This window comes from Anabrus simplex, chromosome 3, assembly GCF_040414725.1.
Source record: "Anabrus simplex isolate iqAnaSimp1 chromosome 3, ASM4041472v1, whole genome shotgun sequence".
NCBI lineage: Eukaryota > Metazoa > Arthropoda > Insecta > Orthoptera > Tettigoniidae > Anabrus > Anabrus simplex.
This window is the reverse complement of record NC_090267.1, coordinates 428890970-428915029: the sequence shown is the minus strand read 5'-3', so window position 1 is coordinate 428915029 and position 24060 is coordinate 428890970. Positions and strand designations below refer to the sequence as shown.

The window sequence follows — 24060 nt, the reverse complement described above, 5'->3', positions numbered from 1 at the left end:
TTAAAATACTGAGAAACGTGTGGGGACGCAGGATATTCTAAATAATAAAACAAAAGTTTTCATGCAGGAAGTACTCTGCAAACCAAGATTCTCATACCTATCACCTCGGCCAGCTCACTAAATTCGGAAACCTACAAGCTGAAAAATAAACTTTGTCATTGGGAACAGGACCACAACGTCGCATACAATGACATTGTGTGTTTAGTTTGGAATGAGGAGCTTTGAGTGGTTTGTATTCTGTGGAAGAAACACTAACATAACCTTATCAACCAATAAAAACAAAATCATGATGACATTTGAAGTTTATTGAATTGCAACTTAATTAATACATTGAAAACACTACAAACATTATAAATGACAACAGGAAAAGCAGATGAAATTGATCTTTCCTTCAGAGAAAGGATAGGTACATGAAAGAAGACAATCAATCAATCATCAGCGATCTGCGTTTAAGAGTTGTCGCCGAGGTGGTAGTTTCATTACAATGTTCACAAACAATGTTTACCACCATACAAGTCTTCTAATTGCCTAGGCCTTCATCAGTTGGTTTCAGCAAAAGTACAAGCATCAATAAAATACATATATCTTCATTATAGACGGTTATGCCCTTCACCGTTCAGCCTACAATCCTCTGTGAATTAACTATGTCCCTTCAAAGCCCTCTTTTTGCAACTAGCTCTGTGGGTTCCTTTAGTTCTACACCTCTGAATTTTAATAATGTTATTTGTTTTACGTCCCACTAACTACTCTTTTACGGTTTTCGGAGACGCCGAGGTGCCGGAATTTAGTCCCTCAGGAGTCTTTTACGTGCCAGTAAATCTACCGACACGAGGCTGACGTATTTGAGCACCTTTAAATACCACCTGCCAAGTTGGGGCCAGAAGGCCAGCGCCTTAACCGTCTGAGCCACTCAGCCCGGCTCCTCTGACTTTTAAGTGTTGGTGGTGGTGATTATTGATTTGAGAAGAAGTACACGTAATCAACCATCCTCTATATAACACTAATCAGAGAGAAAAAACTGAAGGGATCCGACACTTCGAAAAGTGAAGATATCGGCCAAAGGAAGACAAAGGCCATGAAAATGAAAGACTCCCTAGGGATTCGCAACCTAGTATCGTCAGGTTCAAAAAGAACAAAAGCTGACCAAGGGAGGTCTGATAAAATAGATGAAAGCGAGGTGCCTGACAAGTAATTGGACGCAATGCCAGTACTCAGCTAAGGGCCCCGTGGTCACCAACCCACGCTCCCAAGTTTGGAGCCACTAGGGTCGCTTTTAGTCGCCTCTTATGACAGGCAGGAGATACTGTGGGTGTTATTCTATCCCTCCCCCCAAAGGTGAACCTGACCTTAAAATCCCTGAGAACTCTGTCTAATCATTGTCCTGATCTCACCCTACCTCTCATACCCGTCATAACCAAGTCCATTATTCTCCTAGGAATCATCTTCATCCATTAGTTCCTCCTGTGGGTGGGGGCGATAGAACAACACCCACAATATCCCCTGTCATAAGAGGCGACTAAAAGGGGCCCTGCAATTGGGAGCGTGGGTTGGCGACCACGAGGCCCTTAGCTGAGTCCTAGCATTGCTTCCACTTTCTTGGGCCAGGCTCCTCACAGTCAATCCTATCCAACTTCCCTTGGTCAACATTTGTTCTTTTCTAACTCAGATGGTATTACATATGGAGGTCTAGGGAGTATTTCATTTTCCTGCCCCTTGTGGCCCTTTTCTTTCTTTGACAGGTTCCTTCAATTTTCGAAGTGTCAGATCCCAGGACTCTCAGGACCACTTGCTAGGCCACTCAACCTTTGCCCATGCTTCACGAACTAGGATGTGACTACAGAAACCCACACCATGAACCCATACAGTATATACAGAAAATATTTACAACCACACAAGTCTTAAAATTCCTCAGCCTACATATGACAATGTGTAACCTAATCAATGAAGGAGAAGCAGTATACAATAGGCTATACATATATAATGCTTACAACCACACAAGTCTTAAAACTAAAATACCTAGGCCAACATATGGCATAGCAAATCCAATCGACCAATGAAGAAAATATATTGGTGCCAGCAAATAGGACAAGCAATCATACAGTCTATACAACTGCACAAGTCTTAAAACTACTTAAGCCTGCGTACAGCTAACCTGATAATAAATTCTAGCAAAATTAACACTGTTTACATACACAATTGTTACTGGGATTTGAATTTTTTTAAACCTTTTTGTCATGTCCAGCTGAATACTTTCTCTCAGCCAAATGTTTACACCCTTTTAAATGAGAAATGGAAGAGCTGCCTGGAAAATTACATTTTCAAGACAATGTTTCCTACAAAAGGAGTAGGCTGGCCTGGAGAATACACCTTTAAAGCCACCTTATAATGCTTCTGTATGACCATATTTGTCCAAAAATATATACAATATGTCATGAATATGAAACAGAAAATCTTTCAGATGTTTACTGGCATACTGCAAGTTAGCTAATGAACTGTTTTCTTTGAAATATGTAAATAAATGGCCTTCAGTCAAGTTAGGTAAATATATATTTCCCTTGCACACATCACACTCATTATTTATACCTAAAACTTTCAAAATATATCCTTCTACATATGTCACAGCTTGATTGTCCTCTAAAAGTTCAGAGTGGGATTCACTGGTCTGACTTGAGACAGTAATTTATACCTTCACGATCAACAGCCTGTGCCACTTATGTACTCCTGGACTGTCATCATCAGCACTTTTAAAAACTGATATAAATTGCGAAGGGGAAAACAATTACCACTGTCACTCTTACCCATAGTCTTGAAGGGCAAAGCCATATAATTTCCAATACAAGTTTTTAAAAGTATTACAAACTGAAAACATGCAGGATTTGTGTTGGAAATGTCATCCTGTCATGTGCAACATAATGCATTCTCTAAGGGCTCCTGATTGAGAGCTTTCATATTAAGATACCTGAATCCTACTTTCTTCTACCTATTTTACAAAAACATACTAGATCTTATAGTAATCTGCCACCCATCAATGAAACTGAATGTGCATGTCTTATCTATACCAGTTTTAAGGTCTCTTATTTTCCAGGTAGAGAATTTCTTGAAAGGGCACATCTATACATCTTACTTTCATGGGCATTCTGGTTACAACTGTTCAAAGAATCCAGAAGGTTGTCACTTGCTTCTACAAATTCTGCTGTGTATATAGCTTCTGAGGCAACACTTTGAGTAGCTACAAATGTTTCAATTACAGCTGCCACAGTATGGCTTAACTGTGCAGCAGCAACTTTAACTTTCATTCACTTAGCTATCCTGGAAGTTGAAATGTTGTTTTCTCAGTTTGGGTAAAAAGGACACATTTATAGGAAGGGGAGTTAGGGATTGCAATAACTTACCAAGGGAAATGTTCAATAAATTTCCAATTTCATTGAAATCATTTAGGAAAAGGCTAGGAAAACAACAAATAGGGAATCTGCCACCTGGGTGACTGCCCTAAATGCAGATCAGTATTGACTGATTGATTTAAATCTTTTCTCTTGAATGTATTTAAATTTTACCACCCTGTGATCATTAACCTGAATCTTATTTTCAATTAAGGCACTTATGGTATTTTTCAGAAGGGGAACATGATACATGACAACAATTGGTTCACTATTCACAAGAAAATGGAATGGACTGGGTCTATCTAAATTACCTTGACAATGCTTTCTGATTTCTCGAGCCATGGTCACAAATTGTGCAAACAACTTTCAACCCTTACTTATAACAAATTCTATCAGCTGTTGTAAGGCTACATTACATGCTGGTACTGAATTTGTGGTGAAATAATAGGCAATTACACTATGTGTTTCCAAGTTCTGTGAATACCTCTTAACATGAAAACTAATGTATGATTTGCTAGAGCAGATGACCTTCCTAAAGGACCAAGATCTTCATACCTACATATACCTTGCTTATTAGCCTCATAATATAAACCCTTTCCTAGTGACATTTCATCAAATAGGAGGGCACAGTATTTATCAATATCAGACATTTTAGAACCTTTACTTTCAGCACTTCAAGTATGGACGGATTCAGACCAGTGTCATAAGGTATTTGAGATGGTAAAGAGTTCAAAGGCCTGACAGATGGATTATCGAGTAACCAAATATCCATATATGAGAGGCCCACATTTATAAATTGAAAGTGCCATAACCTTATCCTCATTCCACCACATACCATACAGAGCTTTGTTAGCAATCTGTAACTGAGCACAGATATAAATGATTCACTGACAAAAAATGATAGGCCTACTCACCTTCATCCATAACAGTTTGTGTGTTTTCTCCAATCTCAACCACTTCAGCATCACTTAATACTGAAAGATCTAGATTACAAATCCTGTTTGTGAAATTACTGAATTTCATTTAGGCCTACATTTCTATTTTATGCCATGCTATTACTTGACACAGGCATGTCTAAGTTCCAGGGATTATAGGGGATAGTTTCCAGATGTTTAATATGAAGATAAAGTTGGAATTCAAGATGACATATTGGGGCAAATATTACTTTATAGCACAAGGAGTAAGGGATTGGAATAAATTATCAAGGGAAATGTTAAATAAATTTCCTGAAAATATCAAAGAAAAAGCTAGGTAAACAATTGATAGGTAATCTGCCACCTGGGCAACCACCCTAAATGCAGATCGTTGATTGATTGATTGAACAACATTATCATTTAATTGGTGCCTAGTGTGCCGCAGTTAATAAGGTCCTTCTTAACCCTCAACTGGTGACGTATTCCGGAAGGAACATAACTGGTGACATGGTGTCTGAGAGACGTCTATAATTTGAGCATTTTTAATGGAATCACATTTCATTAAGGCGAGGTTTATTCATTTTATAATGAAAAGGCATATCTTGACGAATGGTTTAACACATTTTATTACCAACTCCATTGCACCAAAAATTTTAAAAAATTCTGAATCCAAGTGTATGTCACTTTATGAAGAAGAAATCTAGGTTTCAACTTAGATTGCATCATCGTCGCTCATATGCATACGAATGGCTCAAAAACTACTTTCCTACACAGACTGAAACATAATCATTTCAGAAAACTTAAGTTTATCACACATTCACTGAAACTACAAAAACCTGCAATGCACTAATTTTTGCACTTTCAAAATACTCAAAAATATTACAAATATTCGTAATTTGTCTTATTTGATTTCTTTTTCGTCCAATACACACCCGAATCACATATTATATTTGTTTGCATGTTTTCACTAATCTCAAGAAAATACATGTAGGGTCTATCTTTTTCTGAACCCTTTGGAGCAAAAGAGGCCTAAGTGTTCAAATTAAGAAGTAATCAAAAGACATGTAGGCTCTTTAGCGGACCATTTATAACGGTTTTTTTTTACCATAGAAATAATGCTGTTCTGTGCATTCTTGATCTTCACCTTCACTACCTGTGCCTTCTTCTTCCGAGTCAGTACAATGATCACTTTCAATAGCAAAGTTACTGTCCACACCATTTTCAACATCACTAAATTCTGTATCTAACCACTGTGCTACCTGATCTTCGAACCCAGGACCTTCAGGCCTTATAGGTCGAGATGGACCAGCACGGTCTGCCATTGTTGAATTACGAACAAAAATTAAAAAGCAATGAGTTCACTTCGTATAACTTAAGAATCCACACATTAAAATGTTACACAACTGGTGACGTGGTGTCTACGAAGCCACTTGGAAACTTGTCTACACTTTGAGGAGAAAACGATAATACTGAAGGCGAATCTCTAATGATGAAACGTTTGTTGACAGAGAGATATAAAGGTACTGCAAACCAAAAGTCTCACTTCCGATTGTGTGCTTAGGGGTGTACATGTATCTCCTACAAGGAGTCTGTCAGACACCACGTCACCAGTTGAGGGCTAAGGAAATGAACATCACAAACATAAAAGCTAGAACAATTTACACCATCACTCACACGACACACATGCTTCCACTGCTTCAGAGAATCCTTATTTATAAAAATGCTTATTCTTGATGTTGAGATTGCCAGTCATATAGACATAATAGCCACTTGTACATGCTGAAAACTTGCAGGAGTACTTTAACCTCAAGGTGTTACCTCCCTGAAATAAAGAACATGACGTTTATAAACAAAGTTTCAATACCGAAAACAAAGAAATGGAAGGAATGAAAAGGTATACTTTAATACACTATTTACAATTATATTTCCATAACTTACCTTCGCTGTACTTAGCATCTTCGGGCAGAAAATAACAATGTTTATGTTCTGATTACATGTAGCTTACAATGAAATTGCAAAACTACAGAACTCAAACGCACAGCAACACTTGGACATTAAGCGTACCGTATCTAAAAACTTTAACCGGTTCTTTCTTCATCGCAACTTCTTCTCATAACCATACAGAATTAAACAGTATTAAACAGTACAGAACTGAATCGCCATTCTTCATTTTACGAGCATAGGCCACGAGGCAAGTCAGCCAATCAAGACGCGACTCTATACCCTACAGCGCTTCCAAGTGGTCTGGACCTGAAATACGGCCTGTTGTACTTTTGTCGTATCTCACCTTCACCCCCATGGTCCAGATCTATTAATAGTTTTTACTTGACGTTTGACGCTATGTTGGAGAAAGAAGCATTCCTATCGGTCCAGGAGACCGCGTGTTGCCGATTATGTTTATCGCTTAGAGCACGTGGCTTTGTTTATGTGTATGCTACTGGAGCCTCCACTGTCATTGGGTTTACGCTTCGGTGTGATTTTGTCCAAATATTCCGTTATCACTTAGTTTACAATATTTTAAAATCCTTCATGATATGCAGTAAATATTATAGTGTTTAGTGCAGCTCATTGTTACGTTTATCGTTATATACTAATTATGTTAGTGAGATTATCGCGTAATTTTAGGTTAGTTATTTATAATAAGGTTTCTCATTTCCCATTAGGATACTGTTATACATTTTGATTGTTTTAGTATCTTCATTATTGATTCGTTTTCTGTAGGCTAATATCGTTCTTTCTGCATTTATGGTTTTGAGTTACGGGATTAGAGAGAGAGAAAGAGAGTACAAATTGTATTCTTCGAGGGAACTTGAGCGAGAGTTAAAACTGTATCCGACGACAGGCCTCGAACTCCACCTGTTCTGTGTACCGTAACAACAACAACTACTACTACTACTACTACTACTACTACTACTACTACTACTACTACTACTAAGATTTTTCATTCCTCCCCTAAATGGGCAGGCGGGCTTCTTTTCGGTGACGCCGTCTCTCAGGCAAGGAAATTTGTTACGGTGAAGGAGATGCTCGGAGAAGGTGAGGTTGGCGTCCGTGGCCTCTATACCAGGAACTATCTCGGCGTTCACCTCAGTGGAGGAAAATGGAAAACCGCGAAAAACCGTTCTCAGGACAGCCGACGGTGGGGACCGGCCCCCTCTCCATCTTCCGAATATTGAGGCGTAGAGCCATGATAGAGACGTGGCCACTTGTAGGCCGAAGCCTACGCTGCAACCACCTATGGCGTAACAGTAAAACTTACAATTTAAGGTAGGTTTAAATTATAACGCGGCAAGCTCTAAGTGAACATGTGACAGCTGAGTGGTGGGCACGAGCGGTGAATCACGTGAAGGGAGTTATTCAGGAAGCTTTGGAAAATGACATAAACTTAATAGAGAGGTTCATCATCTCTATGGACAGTGAAGGTCAATCAGATGGCTCTGTTAATGACACGGAGGTAGAGTAATAAGGTACGTTACTGCACTCTGTCCTCTTTCTTTCTCTCTCTCTGCATGGAATTTCTTGAAATTGTGTGTTTGACTGAAAGCCTCGATACAATTTTGCTTTGCGTCGCACCAACAGGCAGGTCCTTTGTCGACGATGCGAGAGGAAAAGGCTAGGAGTGGGAAGGAAGCGGCCGTGGCCCCAGCTTTTGCCTAGCGTGAAATTTAAAACCACGGAAACCATCTTCAGGGCTGCCGATAATGGGGTTCGAACCCACAATATCCCGAATTCAAGCTCACAGTCGCGCCACCCTAACCGCACGGCCAACTCGCTAGATCTAACCGTTTCTGCTGGCGAATCTCGATGAGTTCGTCATGTTTGACAGTGTTGAATGTCTCCGTCATAATACGACAAAAAGTATCGTATCAGTATGCAGGAATTACACCCAACAACGAAGACTTAGCACTACCCCATGTGAAGTTACAGGTTTGGTAGCAGGAATCATTATCGAGATGGCTTGCGTAGATTTATTATACTACTGCTTTAAAAGCATGAAGATAACGATAATTAATAATCAAGGAATTTTAATGCCTCCATTAGATGACACTTCAACCAGCAAGGAAGTAAATATAAAAGTTGATTCACTAGTTAATAGTCAAGAACTCACCAATGTAAAATGAAAATGCATTTTAAAAAATCAAATAGCTGAGACAAACTACATACAAACTAAGAAATGAAATAAAATACTCTGAAGTCATGCCAAAAGTGCAATGTGCCTCGACTTGAAGATAACGTGAATAGCATTAAAAGATATGGCGGAGATGATCATTGTTTCAAGAGGAAGTGTAACTGGGAAACCTTCCTCTATTATCACCAATGAGAGGGAAAATAGAAGAGGTCGGACACTTTGAAAAATACAGGTATTGGCAAACGAAAGGGAAATGCCAGGAAGGGCGTGAAAATGAATGACTCCTTAAACCTCGCAAACCTAATAGACGATTGAGGTTGAAAGCTAGGAGACTGGCACAAGTTAGCGGAAGCAATGTCAGATTCAACTGCATAGGTGCCTCGTGGTGGCCACCCCAAACGCTTCTAAGTAGAGAGCCCTGAGGCCCCATTTAGTCGCCTGTTACGTCAGACAGGGAACAACGTGTATGTATTCTACTAAACCCCTCTGCAGGGGATGGAGAATGGGATTTAGCAGTGAAATCGTGACGCAAATAATGGGCATAGAAGGTAATTTTAAAAGTGCGTAGTTGTGAAGCAGGAGAGGATACACATAACTTACTCATTATTATTCCTAAATGAAACAGCTTGGTGAGACATGCTGCGATGTAAAATAAGCGTAATTAGGTGTCGTTCTATACCACTTTCCACCTCACTCGATTGACAACATAAATCTCAGTTATAACGGCACTCGTTTATAACGACACCATCCGTCACGTTATATCAAAGTGCTACGTTACTGTATTAGTTGGTATTTCAAGGGCTCTGGCAGGCTTGCTTTTGCTATTATAAACTAACAGTTATCGACGGCTAATGGTGGGTTTCTTGCGGTATTATTTTAAATATTGTGTACTAAATGTAAGCTGACAGTACAGAGAAAACCAAGTTCCATGTCTTCGGGAGGCTGCTGATCTCTTGAAGGGATGCCCCACAATGAACGTGTCCTGAGCGTTGCACAAGATCTCGAAGCACTGCAGAAATGCCCTGAATTCGTAACCATCAGGAGGAGTCTTCGACGTATAATAGCGCCCTCTTGGGATGATAAAATTCTCGAAATCCAGCGGGCTGTTTTCTTCCTTATGGAATACAGGGACTGAACAATTATTTATTGAGGTCCATATTTTGTTAACGTCTGCCTGATAGGGTATGTTACAGTCCTTGTCCTCGAAACCATCACAACTCACGCAAAGTACTTCAAATTTCACATCCTTTGTTGTGTTGGTGGAGAAGTTCGACAATGTACCAGAATGTGTTGTATTTGGCTCTGTATTCGCCATTTCTGTTGGAATGGGGCTTGTTTTGCTCATTACAACGGAATCCTGCACTGAAGGTACACCAAGAAGTCGAACAGCTTAATCATCTTGTCTGTCATATTGCTAGTTTTATACACATCCAAAGAACAAATGAAACACATGACATTAAGGGAGCATTCATTGTTTCGTCTATGAAATTACTTTCGATATTATAAAACATATCATTTAATTACATTTCCATGTTCTAAATAATACGTCTTAAGATTTTTCATAGCAAGTATAAAGAAAGTAAAGATTAGATTGTAGTGATTTCATATTGCGCACAATGTGCATTTAAAAATATTGAAAACGTTGTCATGTAGGCTACTTAAGTGCAAGAAGTGACAAACATCTTTGATACATTTTTATACTGGAAGAAAGACATCCATCACTAAGGGAACAGCTAAGGTCTTTAGATATACTACAGATTGCCTTTTCCGGAATTGGCCAATGAAAGCGTTGTCATATCGTAACGTAGATGAGTTTCCTACGAGCGGTTTCCTAGATCATGACGTGTCTTTCCTGAGTCCAACCACACCCCACAGGAGGAAGAAGAAGAAGAAGAAGCATCTAAGTAGGTCTACGTTGTTGCGAATAGTAAATGTGGCGACAGCAATTCGAATAAAATAACTGATAATCCAATATAATTCTGTATTTTACTTAATTTAGCTTTCACGTGAGACAAGAGAACAAATATTGTGGTTCCTTCCCATAGTACACAAATAATAATAATAATAATAATAATAATAATAATAATAATAATAATAATAATAATGTTATTTGGTTTCCGTCCCCCTGACTACTTTTACGGTTTTCGGAGACGCCGAGGTGCCGGAATTTAGTCCCGCAGGAGGTCTTTTTACGTGCCAGTAAATCTACCGACATGAGGGTGGCGAATTTGAGCACCTTCAAATACTGCCAGACTGAACCAGGATTGAACCTGCCAAGTTGAGGTCCGAAGGTCATTGCCTCAACCATCTGAGCCACTCAGCCCGCCTTTCAGCTAATCAAAGCGATTGAAACGAAGATAAAGACAACTGTATTTTGATGGTCCTTACATCTGTTTATAGACTATTATTGTGTTTTTCGGTTTTGGATATTCTTTGAAATGGCTACTTTTATTATTCCATCAATGTAGCATAGGTATATCTTTCATTTCTATTTTTTATTTATTTATTTCATTATTGAAGATGCCATTTGTATTTTCCATATTAAACTAGCTTCCCTCCATGATGAGGTTGCCATGAGGGCAAAGTATATCGACTAATTTTTTTGTTTGCATGTTTTCAAATTCATTCGTGAATTTGCTAGAATGTGTAACAAAAAGGCCAAAACAACGAAGTCAGGATACCATTAACACCTACATAAGAACACTCCACCTACAGCGTATAGATGTTTTTGTTCACGGGTAATGGCAATGAACGGAAGGTTCAGAAGTAAGTTTGGAAATATAGTATGATGCCTAGCTCGTCAAATGCCATGATTGCGGAGTATTGTTATTGAATCTCGTATTGCGGCAATAGCGATATCACAAAGTCGTGTGGGGTTGAGCCCAAGAGATCCCACAGCTGTAAGAGAAATTTAGGGATTGTGGCTCGAGCACCGATCATGAATCCATGGAGATGTTGTCCAGGTGATATTTGCTTTTATAATAGTTAATGGTTTGCTGGTAAATAGACTTCTCGGTGTCCACGTCTTCAGGCTGGCCATCGTGCGACTCGAAGCGTACTGTGGAATCTAAGATCAGTCCTTGCTTGCTATCTGGTTGTAAGTGTATCAGGTCAATAAGCCTGTTGGGCCTATCGTGGCCAGGCCAGAAACCTCTCCGTGTCTTGTGAAACTGTGATCACTCACCCAGTTCATGATCATATACTGTATCGAATGATGGCAAGAAATTCTCACAAGGGAACTGGCCATACTGTCGACAATCAAATTCGGTATAGAGGATGAGGGGTCCATAAGAAAGCAATGTAAAAAAAATTCAGCTGCCATTTCGATCTGTAAGGTCCTAAAATAGCTCTACGTGGACAGCCCTGGTGACCAGCTGAAGTGACCGGGTTACCTTGAGCTTTCTGCGTTAGCCAATTGACACTTGTTCCTTTGAAAGAGCAGTCATGAATCCGGCTAATGGTGCACAGTATGCTTTACGTTATTTCCGTGAAAAAGGTTTCTCCTTTTCCCGTGAATAACTTCAGAAGAAAGGGAGATGGGTCGACATGTGATCGAACTGAAAATCATCCCATGGGTGCCAGCATCGTCTCGGGGTCGAAATAGTGACAGTGAAAGTAATAGTGGAAACAACGACACCTCATCTACATTATCTGAAAGAGAAGGCAGCACACCATTGCCAGGAACAAGATGTGTTTCGGATTCGATTTTGAGCCCCAAGTCTGATTCCTGTCAGTCCAGTGAAGAGACACCGCAGTCGCCTAGTAAATCTACTAGTTCAAGCTATGCTTCCAGTCCACAGAAGAAAGTGAAAGAATATGTAGGTCTTGCGTACAAGAGAAAAGCTGTAAATTTATGGTTAAATAAGGGGAGGTAAGAAGCGGCTTTCATTATTCACTTTTTGTAAAAGTTGTCGTAAGGTGTCACTATGACAACTGTACAGGTGGAAGAACCAATTAGAATCTACATCAGTAAGCCCCATTGAACACAGGAAATCGATGCATACAAAATTATTTTCTCGGTTTACTGAAGCAAGAAGACAAACTCCTTCCGAGTTCCAAGGAGAGGAAATCAAAACCCTGTGATTTGCCGATGATATTGTTATTTTATCTGAGTAACGGTTTACTGCGACTGTGGGCCTTGGAAATCTAAAGAGATTTTTCCATGGGGCGAACTAATTTCAGCGCATGTGCTAGTTGGTTGAGTCGTTTTAAGAAAAAGTACAGAATAAAAAGTAGAAAAATTATGACATTTGTATCCCGTATGTATCTGCAAGAAGAAGACAAGAAAGATAAGTCGCAAATAAATTTGTGGAAGCAGCTACAGAGTGAGACTACACCTGTTCTTCGATATACAAAACGATCAGTGTGCTTTCGTGCACGAAATGAAAGCGATAAGGACTCTATCGTTTGTTGGTGAGAAACATACAGAAACAGTTGCTCTGTCAGTTAGTGCACTCACCCATTCGTACACAATTATGCCTACAATTAGTATGGCCGGTACTTTTTCCCCGAAATTATTCACTGTTCTACAGGAGGCAACTGGAACTTTCGATCCGAGAGTTTCCAAAAAAAATGTTTCATGCCAGAAATAAATGTAATTGTAACAAGTCAAAAAATCTGGGAATTAAACTGGTTTAAAGAATCCTCCTTCCTATTTTCAGAAGACAAGTGTTTGCTACTGCTAGATTCCTGGACTACTTATAGTGATAAGAGCTGTCTTGAAGACATTCCTCCAGGCAACAGTATAGAAATTCTCCAAATTCCTCCCGGTACTACAGGGAAAATACAGCCCTTGGACAAGTTTTTCTTCCGGCAGTGGAAGGCTTTGTATTGCCGCTTAACAGACATTGTGCCGACTTGTGAAGACTTCAGTTTGATGTTTATCAGAGAAATAGCATACTGAAAGTGCAGTCCTTCATTCATTTTCAATTTTTTCCCCACGGTTCAAGGGCATGATTAAATATTTGTGGTTCACAACCAATTATACAACGGAAAGACCTCCAGAGATCGAACTGCCTGCAGAATATTGCGTTCAAACAAGTAAAGCAAACTGTGAAGAACAATGTGGCCTCAAAGTCCATATTCGTTGTGCATGGTGCTAAAAATATTTGTGTTTTTATCATGCGATTAACACACCTCGTTTATGTTTTACATTCGTTCCATAACAATAAAGTGAACTTGGTGCATGGCAGCCTGCCAGTTTGTTTTATCTCTCCAGCTCAACTGCAACTCCACTCCGCTGTGCGCCGTGTGAGCCAGCAAGAAGCAAGGGTTGTCCAGTAAGCTGTGTTTTCACATGGATTTTGTATCAAGATTTCAAAATCTTCCAGTTCGAAATGGCAGCTAAATTTTTGTACATCGCTATTTTATGGGTCTCCTCATGGTCTCTGAGAAATTTCATTGTCAATTTCTATATGACAATATGGACAGTTCCCTTGTTAGTACCTCTCCTTGAGGACTGGCACCCAGATCACTACTATTCATAGTAGAACACAGCAAGCCTTCAGACATATTGGTACAAGACATCCACAACAACAACTACACCACAAACGAACATAGACGAGAGGTGTTGCCACCAACAGCTTCTAAATTCAAACTCAGGACCTGCAGTTTGTTATATTAAAATTTACTGGAGTACATCACAGTTGGATTATATAACACAAAATTTTTTCATGACAAAGGTTCATACCAACATGACACATATCAGCCTCAGACATTCTCGAAGATTACCTCACATAGCTAAGCCAACATACATAGAAGCAAAGGAACTGCACAGAAGATAGAAGAATGGAATCTAAGCAACATGAACTTTTAATAAGCATTTTAATATGTTAAAACTTTTTAAGTGTTTTATATTGTGGCCCATATGTTTTAATGTGTTCTGTATACTCATGTTCTAACTTATTGTAACTTTTTACCTTTGACCACAGATATTTTAACTTCATGCTACTGTATACTGCATTTCTATCCCCCATTAGACATCCAGATGTCTAACACAATAACAACTTGTGATTTGTCTAATGGCTGGAAACTAATCATGTACTAGCTGATGATGGCTGTTAAGGGCCGAAACTGGTACTAGTGTATTCTATTTACAATAAATCATGTATTGGTTGGTGGAAAAACACATTTCTTGTCTATACATTGAATCTATCAATACGGAAAATGAAATTTATAAACAATACTTATTTAAACCAATTGAATTTAAATTTGTAATTTGACGCTTGTTGTCTTGTCCTTGGAAATTCTCGAAGCTTGTGTCTTGTGAAAGTCCCACACGTGTGGTACGGAGTGTCCCACAAATATCAGTGATAAAAAATGATAATTTTTAAATAATCCAAAATTTCCTTGGAAGTAGGCCAAATATGGAAACACTTGCAGCACATGTCATACAAACCAGTGAATTTTTGTACCATTTTCTTTTTCGTGTTTGGTTTCACTCATCCCTATTATGAGAATTTAGCATATTACCATTATGTCTATTAACTCCTCAGTTTCAGTAGTCAATGTTACAACGCTTAATGTTCTAGTTCTATTCATGCACTATTGCACTATAGCATACTCACAATTTTATTGATTAAAATAATTATAAATGATACTTGCATTGGTTTCTGATTAAAACGATGTTGTACAATTTGAGTAAAGGTTTATTCCCCTTGAAAGTGCTATTTTAATCGTTCACTGAAAGAAAAAAAAGAAGAAAAAAAAAAAAAAAAGAATTGTCGAAGCTTAAATTTGGATAATTCCAAGTCAGGATTTTATAGCAAATTAATTTTGTAACAGCTCCACGAAGCCTTCAAGTAATTCCCAAGAATTCTCTATTTTTATTGTAGCTTTCTAGTTATGGTCAGAAAGTCACTATTTTTAACAGACTTAACCTTTATTTCTGCAACCGTCAGTGAGTGTAGGATCGGCATGGTCTTGACCATTGCTTGCCTATGGGCATCCATACTTGGCCACTGGAAATCTTCTTCTCCGATCCTTAGCCGTCAATCTTGGCATGTGAACCTTTCATCTCTCAGTGCAGTAGTTTTAACACTTGCAAAAAAGTTGAAGTGCTTAGAGAAGTGGAAAGAGGAGTAAAGAAGACTGAAATTGCCATAGAGTATTGAATCTTGCCTAACACTATATCAGCAGCATACATAAAATAATAAATATAAAATCATGGAAGGCTGAGTTTTACAAAATGAAGGAAAGAGGTAACGAATGAGAGGCATTGAATTTTCTGATATTAATGAGTGAGTTTTAAAGTGGTTCAAACAGTCCTATGATATTAACGTTCCATTTAGTGGCCCATTAGTGCATGCTAAAACAGAAGAAATTGCTGAAAATTGAGGCATTGTTAATTTTAAAGCAAGCTCAGGTTGGTTTACTGGGTTTAAAGAAAGAAACAGCATTTGTTTTAAGAACGTGTGGTGAAAGTGTTTCATTTTATGAAGAAATGGCCTGTAAGTGCTTAAATGGATTGTCTGAACTCATTGCAGGTTACAAACCAAAAGACATCTTCAACGTAGACGAAGCAGCTCCTTTTTTTTTAAGTGTATGCCAGATAAAACGTTAAAATTTAAAGGGGGAAAAAGCATTGGCAGGGAAAACAGCAAGGAAAGAGTAATGGTTCTGGTTGGGGCAAAGATCGATGGCTCTTAAAAGTTACCATTGCTAATGACAGGGAAATCAGCAAAACTAAGATGTTTTAAAGCTGTTAAAATTCTTCCAGTAGAGTACAAGGTTAACAAAAAAACTTGCAAACGTTTAGAAATTGGCTTTTAGCGCTAGATAAAAAACAAGAAATCAGGAAAACTTTGCTCTTTGTTGATAACTGCACAGTTCATAAGACGACTCCTAAATTCAAGAGCATTAGGATAGTCTACTTTCCTCCCCAAATGACATCAGTTGTGCAGCTGATGGATGGATCAAGGAGTAATATACAATTTTATCATGGAGCAAACAACTGCAAACTGTTTCCATAAAACAGGCTTCAAATTTACAGAAATCATTGCAGAAGTTGTTCCGTAAGAACTAGAAATGCACGTGGAACCTGATCTTTGGCAAGAAATAGTGACTGATATCATAATCTGCTGACACGTTTGCCAGCCAGATAAGTCTGCTGTGGCAGAACATGCCATACATAATGACCATCAAATCATTTCTGATGCAACTTCTGTTATTTTTCTTTTACCTAGAATAATTTGTGCGGCGATGGAAAATGCTGAACACCCGAATGATTTTAACAAAGGTGACAGCTACTGTATATAGGGAGTAGATCATGGCTACCCTCCATAGTTAAAATTAATTGAAGGAACAATTAATTGGATCTTATAGTCGATACGGATATGAAGTGGATAGTATGTAGCTCCATAGTTAACTCGTCAACATCTTTCTCCTTGACTCTGGAGCCCTGTAATGAACTATATTTCTAACAGGGTTTCTCTCTGTCTTGAGTCTGGTTACTATGGAGTGACAGTTGCCAATACATTATTTGTTATTGCTCTGAAGACGATCCTGGTCGCAGGATCGAAACGTGTCAGCATATTATAAACATTACGCAACGTAATATCCCCAAATTAATATTATGTCATTTAGTGGTTATGAAAGTCTACGTATTTAGAAGTAGATTGTGTTGCAGTAATGGCAGATGAAACAGCCGATATGTCTCAACAGAAGTAGTTGGTATTGTTTTGTCGTTTTGAGAATAACGGCAAACCATTTGAAAAGCTTTTGGGATTTTTAAACAGTACGGTCAAAAAGCAGATGCAATTTCTGAATGCATCTTAAACAAACTAAATCCTGTGTTTGAAGATAAACCTCACAGATTAATCGCACAGACTTTTTATGGATGTTCCGTGATAAGTGTCACAACACGGGCAGTTCAAGCAAAAATTAAGTTTCATTATCTTAGTGCACACTTCATACATTGCCGTGCCCATCAGTTGAACTTAATTATTGGAAAAGCTGCTTCACAAGACAAATCCGTAAGGGTTTTTTCCCTCTTGATTTATCGGCTTTTCCCACATTCTTTTCAAGGTTATCACGACAGTTGTATTGTAATCAGTGGTGGCTCGTTGAATTGTGAACCATCCTGTGACTTGGTGGAACTTTAATCTGGAACAGTGAAAGTAATATTTGAGAACAAGGAAAGGTTGAAAGAATGTTTGCTAGAATTGGAGAAAATGCCACATGACAAAACTTGCCATGGGGCAATTGGTTTGCAGTGTTATTTGAATAACTAAGAATTTATTTACTAGTTAACATTTTTTAGCAAAATAATGCCACATGTAGTAGACTTGTTATACAAACAGTTACAATGAACATTGATAGATGAAATCAAAGCAGGGAATCCAGTGTCTAATTTCATAGGTGATGTGAGGCAGATCGGAGATGGCATAGGTCAGAGCCATGCTGAAACAGAATCTTCATTAGTTTATAGAGGAAATGAAAATGGAAGACAGGCAAATTGACACAATTGAAATGTGTTACAGAATTAAACAACAGCCTCATCATCACTTTAGTTCATTAATCATCTTGATGCAGCAAATTTATTTTCTATCAACTTTTGTGAATACTCTAAAAAGTTTACAGAAAGGGAACTTGAAGCTGCTGTTCAATATTATTCAGTTCTGGATAGGAACAATCTGTAGACAGAACTACATGTTCTATATGAGAGACAGGACTTCAGAAACGCTGAAGGCTCTGTTCCATTGCTTCAGCATACTATCACACAATTTACAGGACTCATTCTGGGAAGTAGAGTTACTAAGGATTGTGATTACACTTCCAATGGCAACAGCAGAATCTGAAAGATGTTAAAAAATTTGCCATGTCCCCAAAACACTTCACTGCACTTGCGGTGTTGTCCCTAGAGAAGAAGATGGTGTCACGCATAGAAGGCTTCACCACCAAAGTGATGGAGAAGTTCTGCACTAAGAATGAGCGTGTGGACTTAATTTTTTGACATTAGCGCACTTAGCACTTTTGTAACCAGCCGCCATTGCGGGTAGGTATTTTGCTGTTGTCTGTAGTTGGTGTAACTGCTTACAAGCCATTATTTGCTCCAGGCTTATGTCTTTGCCATGATAAATTTGCTTTGAGGTTCTTGTATGTTTTGCAAACAATTAAGATATTTTCAACTTCTGACTTGCTGGGTCTTGCACAGCTGAATATTTTCTGTTAGGGTTAACTCCCTTAGCCTTTGGTAGTTTCCTGCCAACCTGGAAGACAGCAGTATATTATAACATACATATTATTTTCAGATGAGCATGGACTAGGTGAAAAGCAATACTTAGGAAGAATTGATCACAGATACATTGTAAAGAGGATGTTTCCTCCATTTAAACCCAAAAGGCTGAAGTTAATGTTGCTATTAGATAATACTAACAAGAGGTTACCATGCAGAGTTGTTCTTCATAGTAAATATAGATGTAACATAGTTATTCCTTATACCTTAAATTACCCCACTGTCGATAGCCCTGGAGGTGGTTTTCTGTGGTTTCCCATTTCTGCACCAGGCATATGCTGGGGTTGTACCATGGTCACTTCCTTTCCTCTCCTAGCCTTTTCCTATCCCATCGTCTCCAAATGACCTATCCGTGTTGGTGCACTTAAAGCAAATTGTAAAAAGAAAATGAAAATCCACAGCTTGTTTCCAGTCATTCGACCGGGTCAGGAGTGGATTGAATGAAGCCCCCATCTAGTGGCGAGGATAGGAAATGTGCCGGCTGCCGAAGCCTGTCGCACTCCTCTGGTCCAATGAAAAATAACTGACAGATGAAATGAAATGTTACTGGAGAGTGTTGTTGGAATGAAAGATGACAGGGAAAACTGCAGTGCCCGGGGAAAATATACCTTAAATTAATTTAGGTTGTAGATTCCATGTTGGCTCACTATTCATTCACCTATTGTTCAAGTTATTGAGTTTGTTAATGCCCAGAAAGTGGGTGTTGCATTTGGTTTAATTAGAGGTTTTTCATCAATTTGAAAATCAATCTCCTATGAAAAGAGAGTAATTATCTAATACTTTGATAAGTGAGTGATTTCTTTTTCATGTGTATGTATTTGTTTTCTTTATTCTCTTTTCATTTAACTTGTGTTATGTATCCTCTCACCATTCTTTATAGATATTTATCCACATGTCTCTTAAAGTAATTTGGAAGTGGTTTAGACTCTTAAAAAGTCCTTTGCCACATGGTGCAATCAGTACATCACTCTCTGATTATTATGTACAGGTGGACTGAGGAGTGACAGCTGGTAAACATGTCCCACCACAGTGATGACAACATGCTGATAGCAACCAGCGACTCATTCTGGGAGCCACACAACTACAAGCGCACCACCAAGCGAATCGAAGATGGCTACAAGCTGTGTAACGACCTTATGACTCTCATCCAGGAGCGTGCTGATATCGAGAAGGCATATTCTAAAAGTCTGAAAGGCTGGGCAAAGAAATGGAATGATTTAATTGAAAAAGGTATGATAATTAACTAAGTATAGGAGGGTGCTATAAGGTAGGAAGGTTAATAATCTAAGATAATTTTATTGAAAATATTTATTGCAATTTGTTTAAGACAGTTGTAGTTGTTTAGCATTTAACGGAAAGGATTGTTTGGGTATTGTTTAGTTCAGTTTCATCCATTTGATATTAATAAAACCACTGCACATGTGGAATTTTTTAAAATCGTGCTTTGTTTGTCCAGCTGGTCACTAACAATTTTAGGGCTTTTATTTCAAAGTTTATTAATTTGGCTAGTTTAAATATATGGATTAGTTGAAATATATGACAGAAACGCTGGATAAAAAGGGATAGTTTTCATTGAAAATTCTGAAAACTGTAGTGGTCAATGGTTCATGTTTGTGGGTTACTGTAGTCACGTCCTTGTTCGTGAACCATGGGCAACGGCTGAGTGGCCTAGTAAGTGGTCCTGAGAGTCGGGATACCAGTTGCTATGGAATGGGAGTGGGCATCTTGGACATATTCTGAGTCGTGGCCCTCCTTGTGCTCAGGCGGCTAGGACCATACAATTCACCGGTGGTCCATAACCCGTTAGAGGAGAGATCCTCACTTGGACTATGTGCAAGTAGGGCAGCATCCTGCTTCATGAATTTACCGAGCTCGGAACACTTTAAGCAAGCCTCGGACCTATGAGAGTAATGGAGTCCCACTCCCATTTGACAGGCGAGGGACTCCTTGGAAACAACTTGGCGAACGAAATGGAATTCGATGGGGAGCTATCAATATTAATGGGGCTTATGGAAGAAAGAAGGTAGAACTGGCTGAGTCAGCAAAGAGGATGCATCTGGATGTGCTAGGAGTAAGTGATATTCGGGTAAGGGGAGATAATGAGGAAGAGATAGGAGATTATAAAGTGTACTTGACGGGTGTTAGAAAGGGAAGGGCAGAGTCTGGGGTAGGGCTCTTTATCAGGAATACCATTGCACGCAACATAGTTTCTGTTAGGCACGTAAATGAGCGAATGATGTGGGTAGATTTGTCAGTGGGAGGAATTAGGACAAGAATTGCGTCCGTGTATTCACCATGTGAGTGTGCAGATGAGGATGAAGTTGACAAGTTTTATGAAGCATTGAGTGACATCGTGGTCAGGGTCAACAGCAAGGATAGAATAGTGCTAATGGGCGATTTCAATGCGAGAGTTGGGAATAGAACTGAAGGATATGAAAGGGTGATTGGTAAATGTGGGGAAGACATGGAAGCTAATGGGAATGGGAAGCGTTTGCTGGACTTCTGTGCTAGTATGGGTTTAGCAGTTACGAATACATTCTTCAAGCATAAGGCTATTCACCGCTACACATGGGAGGCTAGGAGTACCAGATCCATAATAGACTATATCTTAACAGACTTTGAATTCAGGAAATCTGTTAGGAATGTACAAGTTTTTTGTGGATTTTTCGATGATACAGACCACTTACATGTAATTAATCTGATCTGTAGTGAACTAAGTATCTCTAGGTCTAGGGTAGAGAAAGTGAAATCTGTCTGCAAACGAATAAGGGTAGAAAGTCTCCAGGACGAGGAAATTAGACAGAAGTACATGGATATGATTAGTGAGAAGTTTCGAACAGTAGACATTAAGCAGGTTCAGGAAATAGAAAGTGAATGGCTGGCATACAGGAATGCTGTAATAGAAACAGCAAGGGAATGCCTAGGAGCAACTGTGTGTAAAGATGGGAAAAGGCGAACATCTTGGTGGAATGATGAAGTGAGAGCAGCCTGTAAACGTAAAAAGAAGGCTTATCAGAAATGGCTCCAAACAAGGGCCAAGGCAGACAGGATTGGTACGTAGATGAAAGAAACGGAGCGAAACAAATAGTTGTTGAATCCAAAAAGAAGTCATGGGAAGATTTTGGTAATAACCTGGAAAGGCTAGGTCAAGCAGCAGGGAAACCTTTCTGGACAGTAATAAAGAATCTTATGAAGGGAGGGATAAAGGAAATGAACAGTGTTTTGAGTAATTCAGGTGAACTCCTAATAGATCCCAGGGAATCACTGGAGAGGTGGAGGGAATATTTTGAACATCTTCTCAATGTAAAACGAATACATCATGGTGGTGTTGCAAACAGCCAAGCTCATGTGGAGGAGGAAAAGAATGTTGGTGAAATTATGCTTGAGGAAGTGGAAAGGATAGTAAATAAACTCCATTGTCATAAGGCAGCAGGAATAGATGAAATTAGACCTGAAATGGTGAAGTACAGTGGGAAGGCAGGGATGAAATGGCTTCATAGAATAGTAAAATTAGCGTGAAGTGTCGGTAAGGTACCTTCAGATTGGACAAAAGCAGTAATTGCACCTATCTATAAGCAAGGGAACAGGAAGGATTGCAACAACTATCGAGGTATCTCATTGATTAGTATACCAGGCAAAGTATTCACTGGCATCCTGGAAGGGAGGGTGCGATCAGTCGTTGAGAGGAAGTTGGATGAAAACCAGTGTGGTTTCAGACCACAGAGGCTGTCAGGATCAGATTTTCAGTATGCGCCATGTAATTGATAAATGCTACGAGAGGAATAGGCAGTTGTGTTTATGTTTCGTAAATCTAGAGAAAGCATATGACAGGGTACCGAGGGAAAAGATGTTTGCCATACTGGGTGACTATGGAATTAAAGGTAGATTATTAAAATCAATCAAAGGCATTTATGTTGACAATTGGGCTTCAGTGAGAATTGATGGTAGAATGAGTTCTTGGTTCAGGGTACTTACAGGAGTTAGACAAGACTGTAATCTTTCACCTTTGCTGTTCGTAGTTTACATGGATCATCTGCTGAAAGGTATAAAATGGCAGGGAGGGATTAAGTTAGGTGGAAATGTAGTAAGCAGTTTGGCCTACACTGACGACTTGGTCTTAATGGCAGACTGTGCCGAAAGCCTGCAGTCTAATATCTTGGAACTTGAAAATAGGTGCAATGAGTATGGTATGAAAATTAGCCTCTCGAAGACTAAATTGATGTCGGTAGGTAAGAAATTCAACAGAATGAATGTCAGATTGGTGATACAAAGCTAGAACAGGTCGATAATTTCAAGTATTTAGGTTGTGTTTTCTCCCAGGATGGTAATATAGTAAGTGAGATTGAATCAAGCTGTAGTAAAGCTAATGCAAGCTCGCAGTTCCGATCAGCAGTATTCTCCCAGACGAAACTATCTTTACATCGGTCTGTTTTCAGACCAACTTTGCTTTAAGGGAGCGAAAGCTGGGTTGACTCAGGATTATCTTATTCATAAGTTAGAAGTAACAGACATGAAAGTAGCGAGAATGATTGCTGGTGCAAACAGGTGGGAACAATGGCAGGAGGGTACTCGGAATGAGGAGATAGAGGCTAATTTAGGAATGAACTTGATGGATGAAACTGTACGCATAAACAGGCTTCGGTGGTGGGGTCATGTGAGGCGAATGGAGGAGGATAGGTTACCTAGGAGAATAATGGACTCTGTTATGGAGGGTAAGAGAAGTAGAGGGAGACCAAGACGACGATGGTTAGACTCGGTTTCTAACGATTTAAAGATAAGAGGTATGGAACTAAATGAGGCCACAACACTAGTTGCAAATCGAGGATTGTGGCGACGTTTAGTAAAATCTCAGAGGCTTGCAGACTGAACGCTGAAAGGCATAACAGTCTATAATGATAATGTACGAGGTGTGTTCAAAAAAAGACCGAACTGTGGCTAGAAAAACTTTATTATGTAGCTTACATCATTTCACAGACTGTCCCCTTCAAAATAGTCCCCTGCACTATCAACAGCGTGTTGCCAACGTTTCTTCCACTTTTGGAATGCTTCCTGGAATGCACTTTCTTTGATGGCATGAAGTTGCCTCGTCGCATTCTCCTTGATCTCTTCAGTGTCTTGGAAACGATGTCCTTTCAAGGTGGTTTTCAATTTGGGGAATAAGAAAAAGTCTGCTGGAGCCAAGTCGGGAGAATAGGGCGGATGGGGCACAACAGGAATTTGGTGTTTTGCCAGATAACTGCGGACCGAGAGAGAGGCATGTGCTGGTGCATTGTCATGGTGCAACATCAAGGATTTCTTTTCCCACAGTTCAGGCCTCTTCCTACGCACAGCATCTCTCAAATGCGTTAAAACATTCCGGTACAGTTCTTTGTTCACTGTCTGGCCTCAAGGTACAAACTCGTG

At 39.2% G+C, this 24060-nt stretch overlaps 1 protein-coding gene across 5 annotated transcripts in view; it reads left to right on the top strand.

Annotated features, from left to right (window-relative positions):
* Synd (protein kinase C and casein kinase substrate in neurons protein Synd) overlaps positions 1-24060 on the top strand; it is a 762925-nt gene that overhangs the window by 520972 nt on the left and 217893 nt on the right. For all 5 annotated transcript variants that reach the window (XM_067143439.2, XM_067143441.2, XM_067143442.2 and 2 more), the window contains one exon: positions 19646-19887. In XM_067143439.2, coding sequence (XP_066999540.1) covers positions 19674-19887 — 214 coding nt within the window. In that variant the 5' untranslated portion in view covers positions 19646-19673. The remainder of the gene's footprint in view (positions 1-19645; positions 19888-24060) is intronic.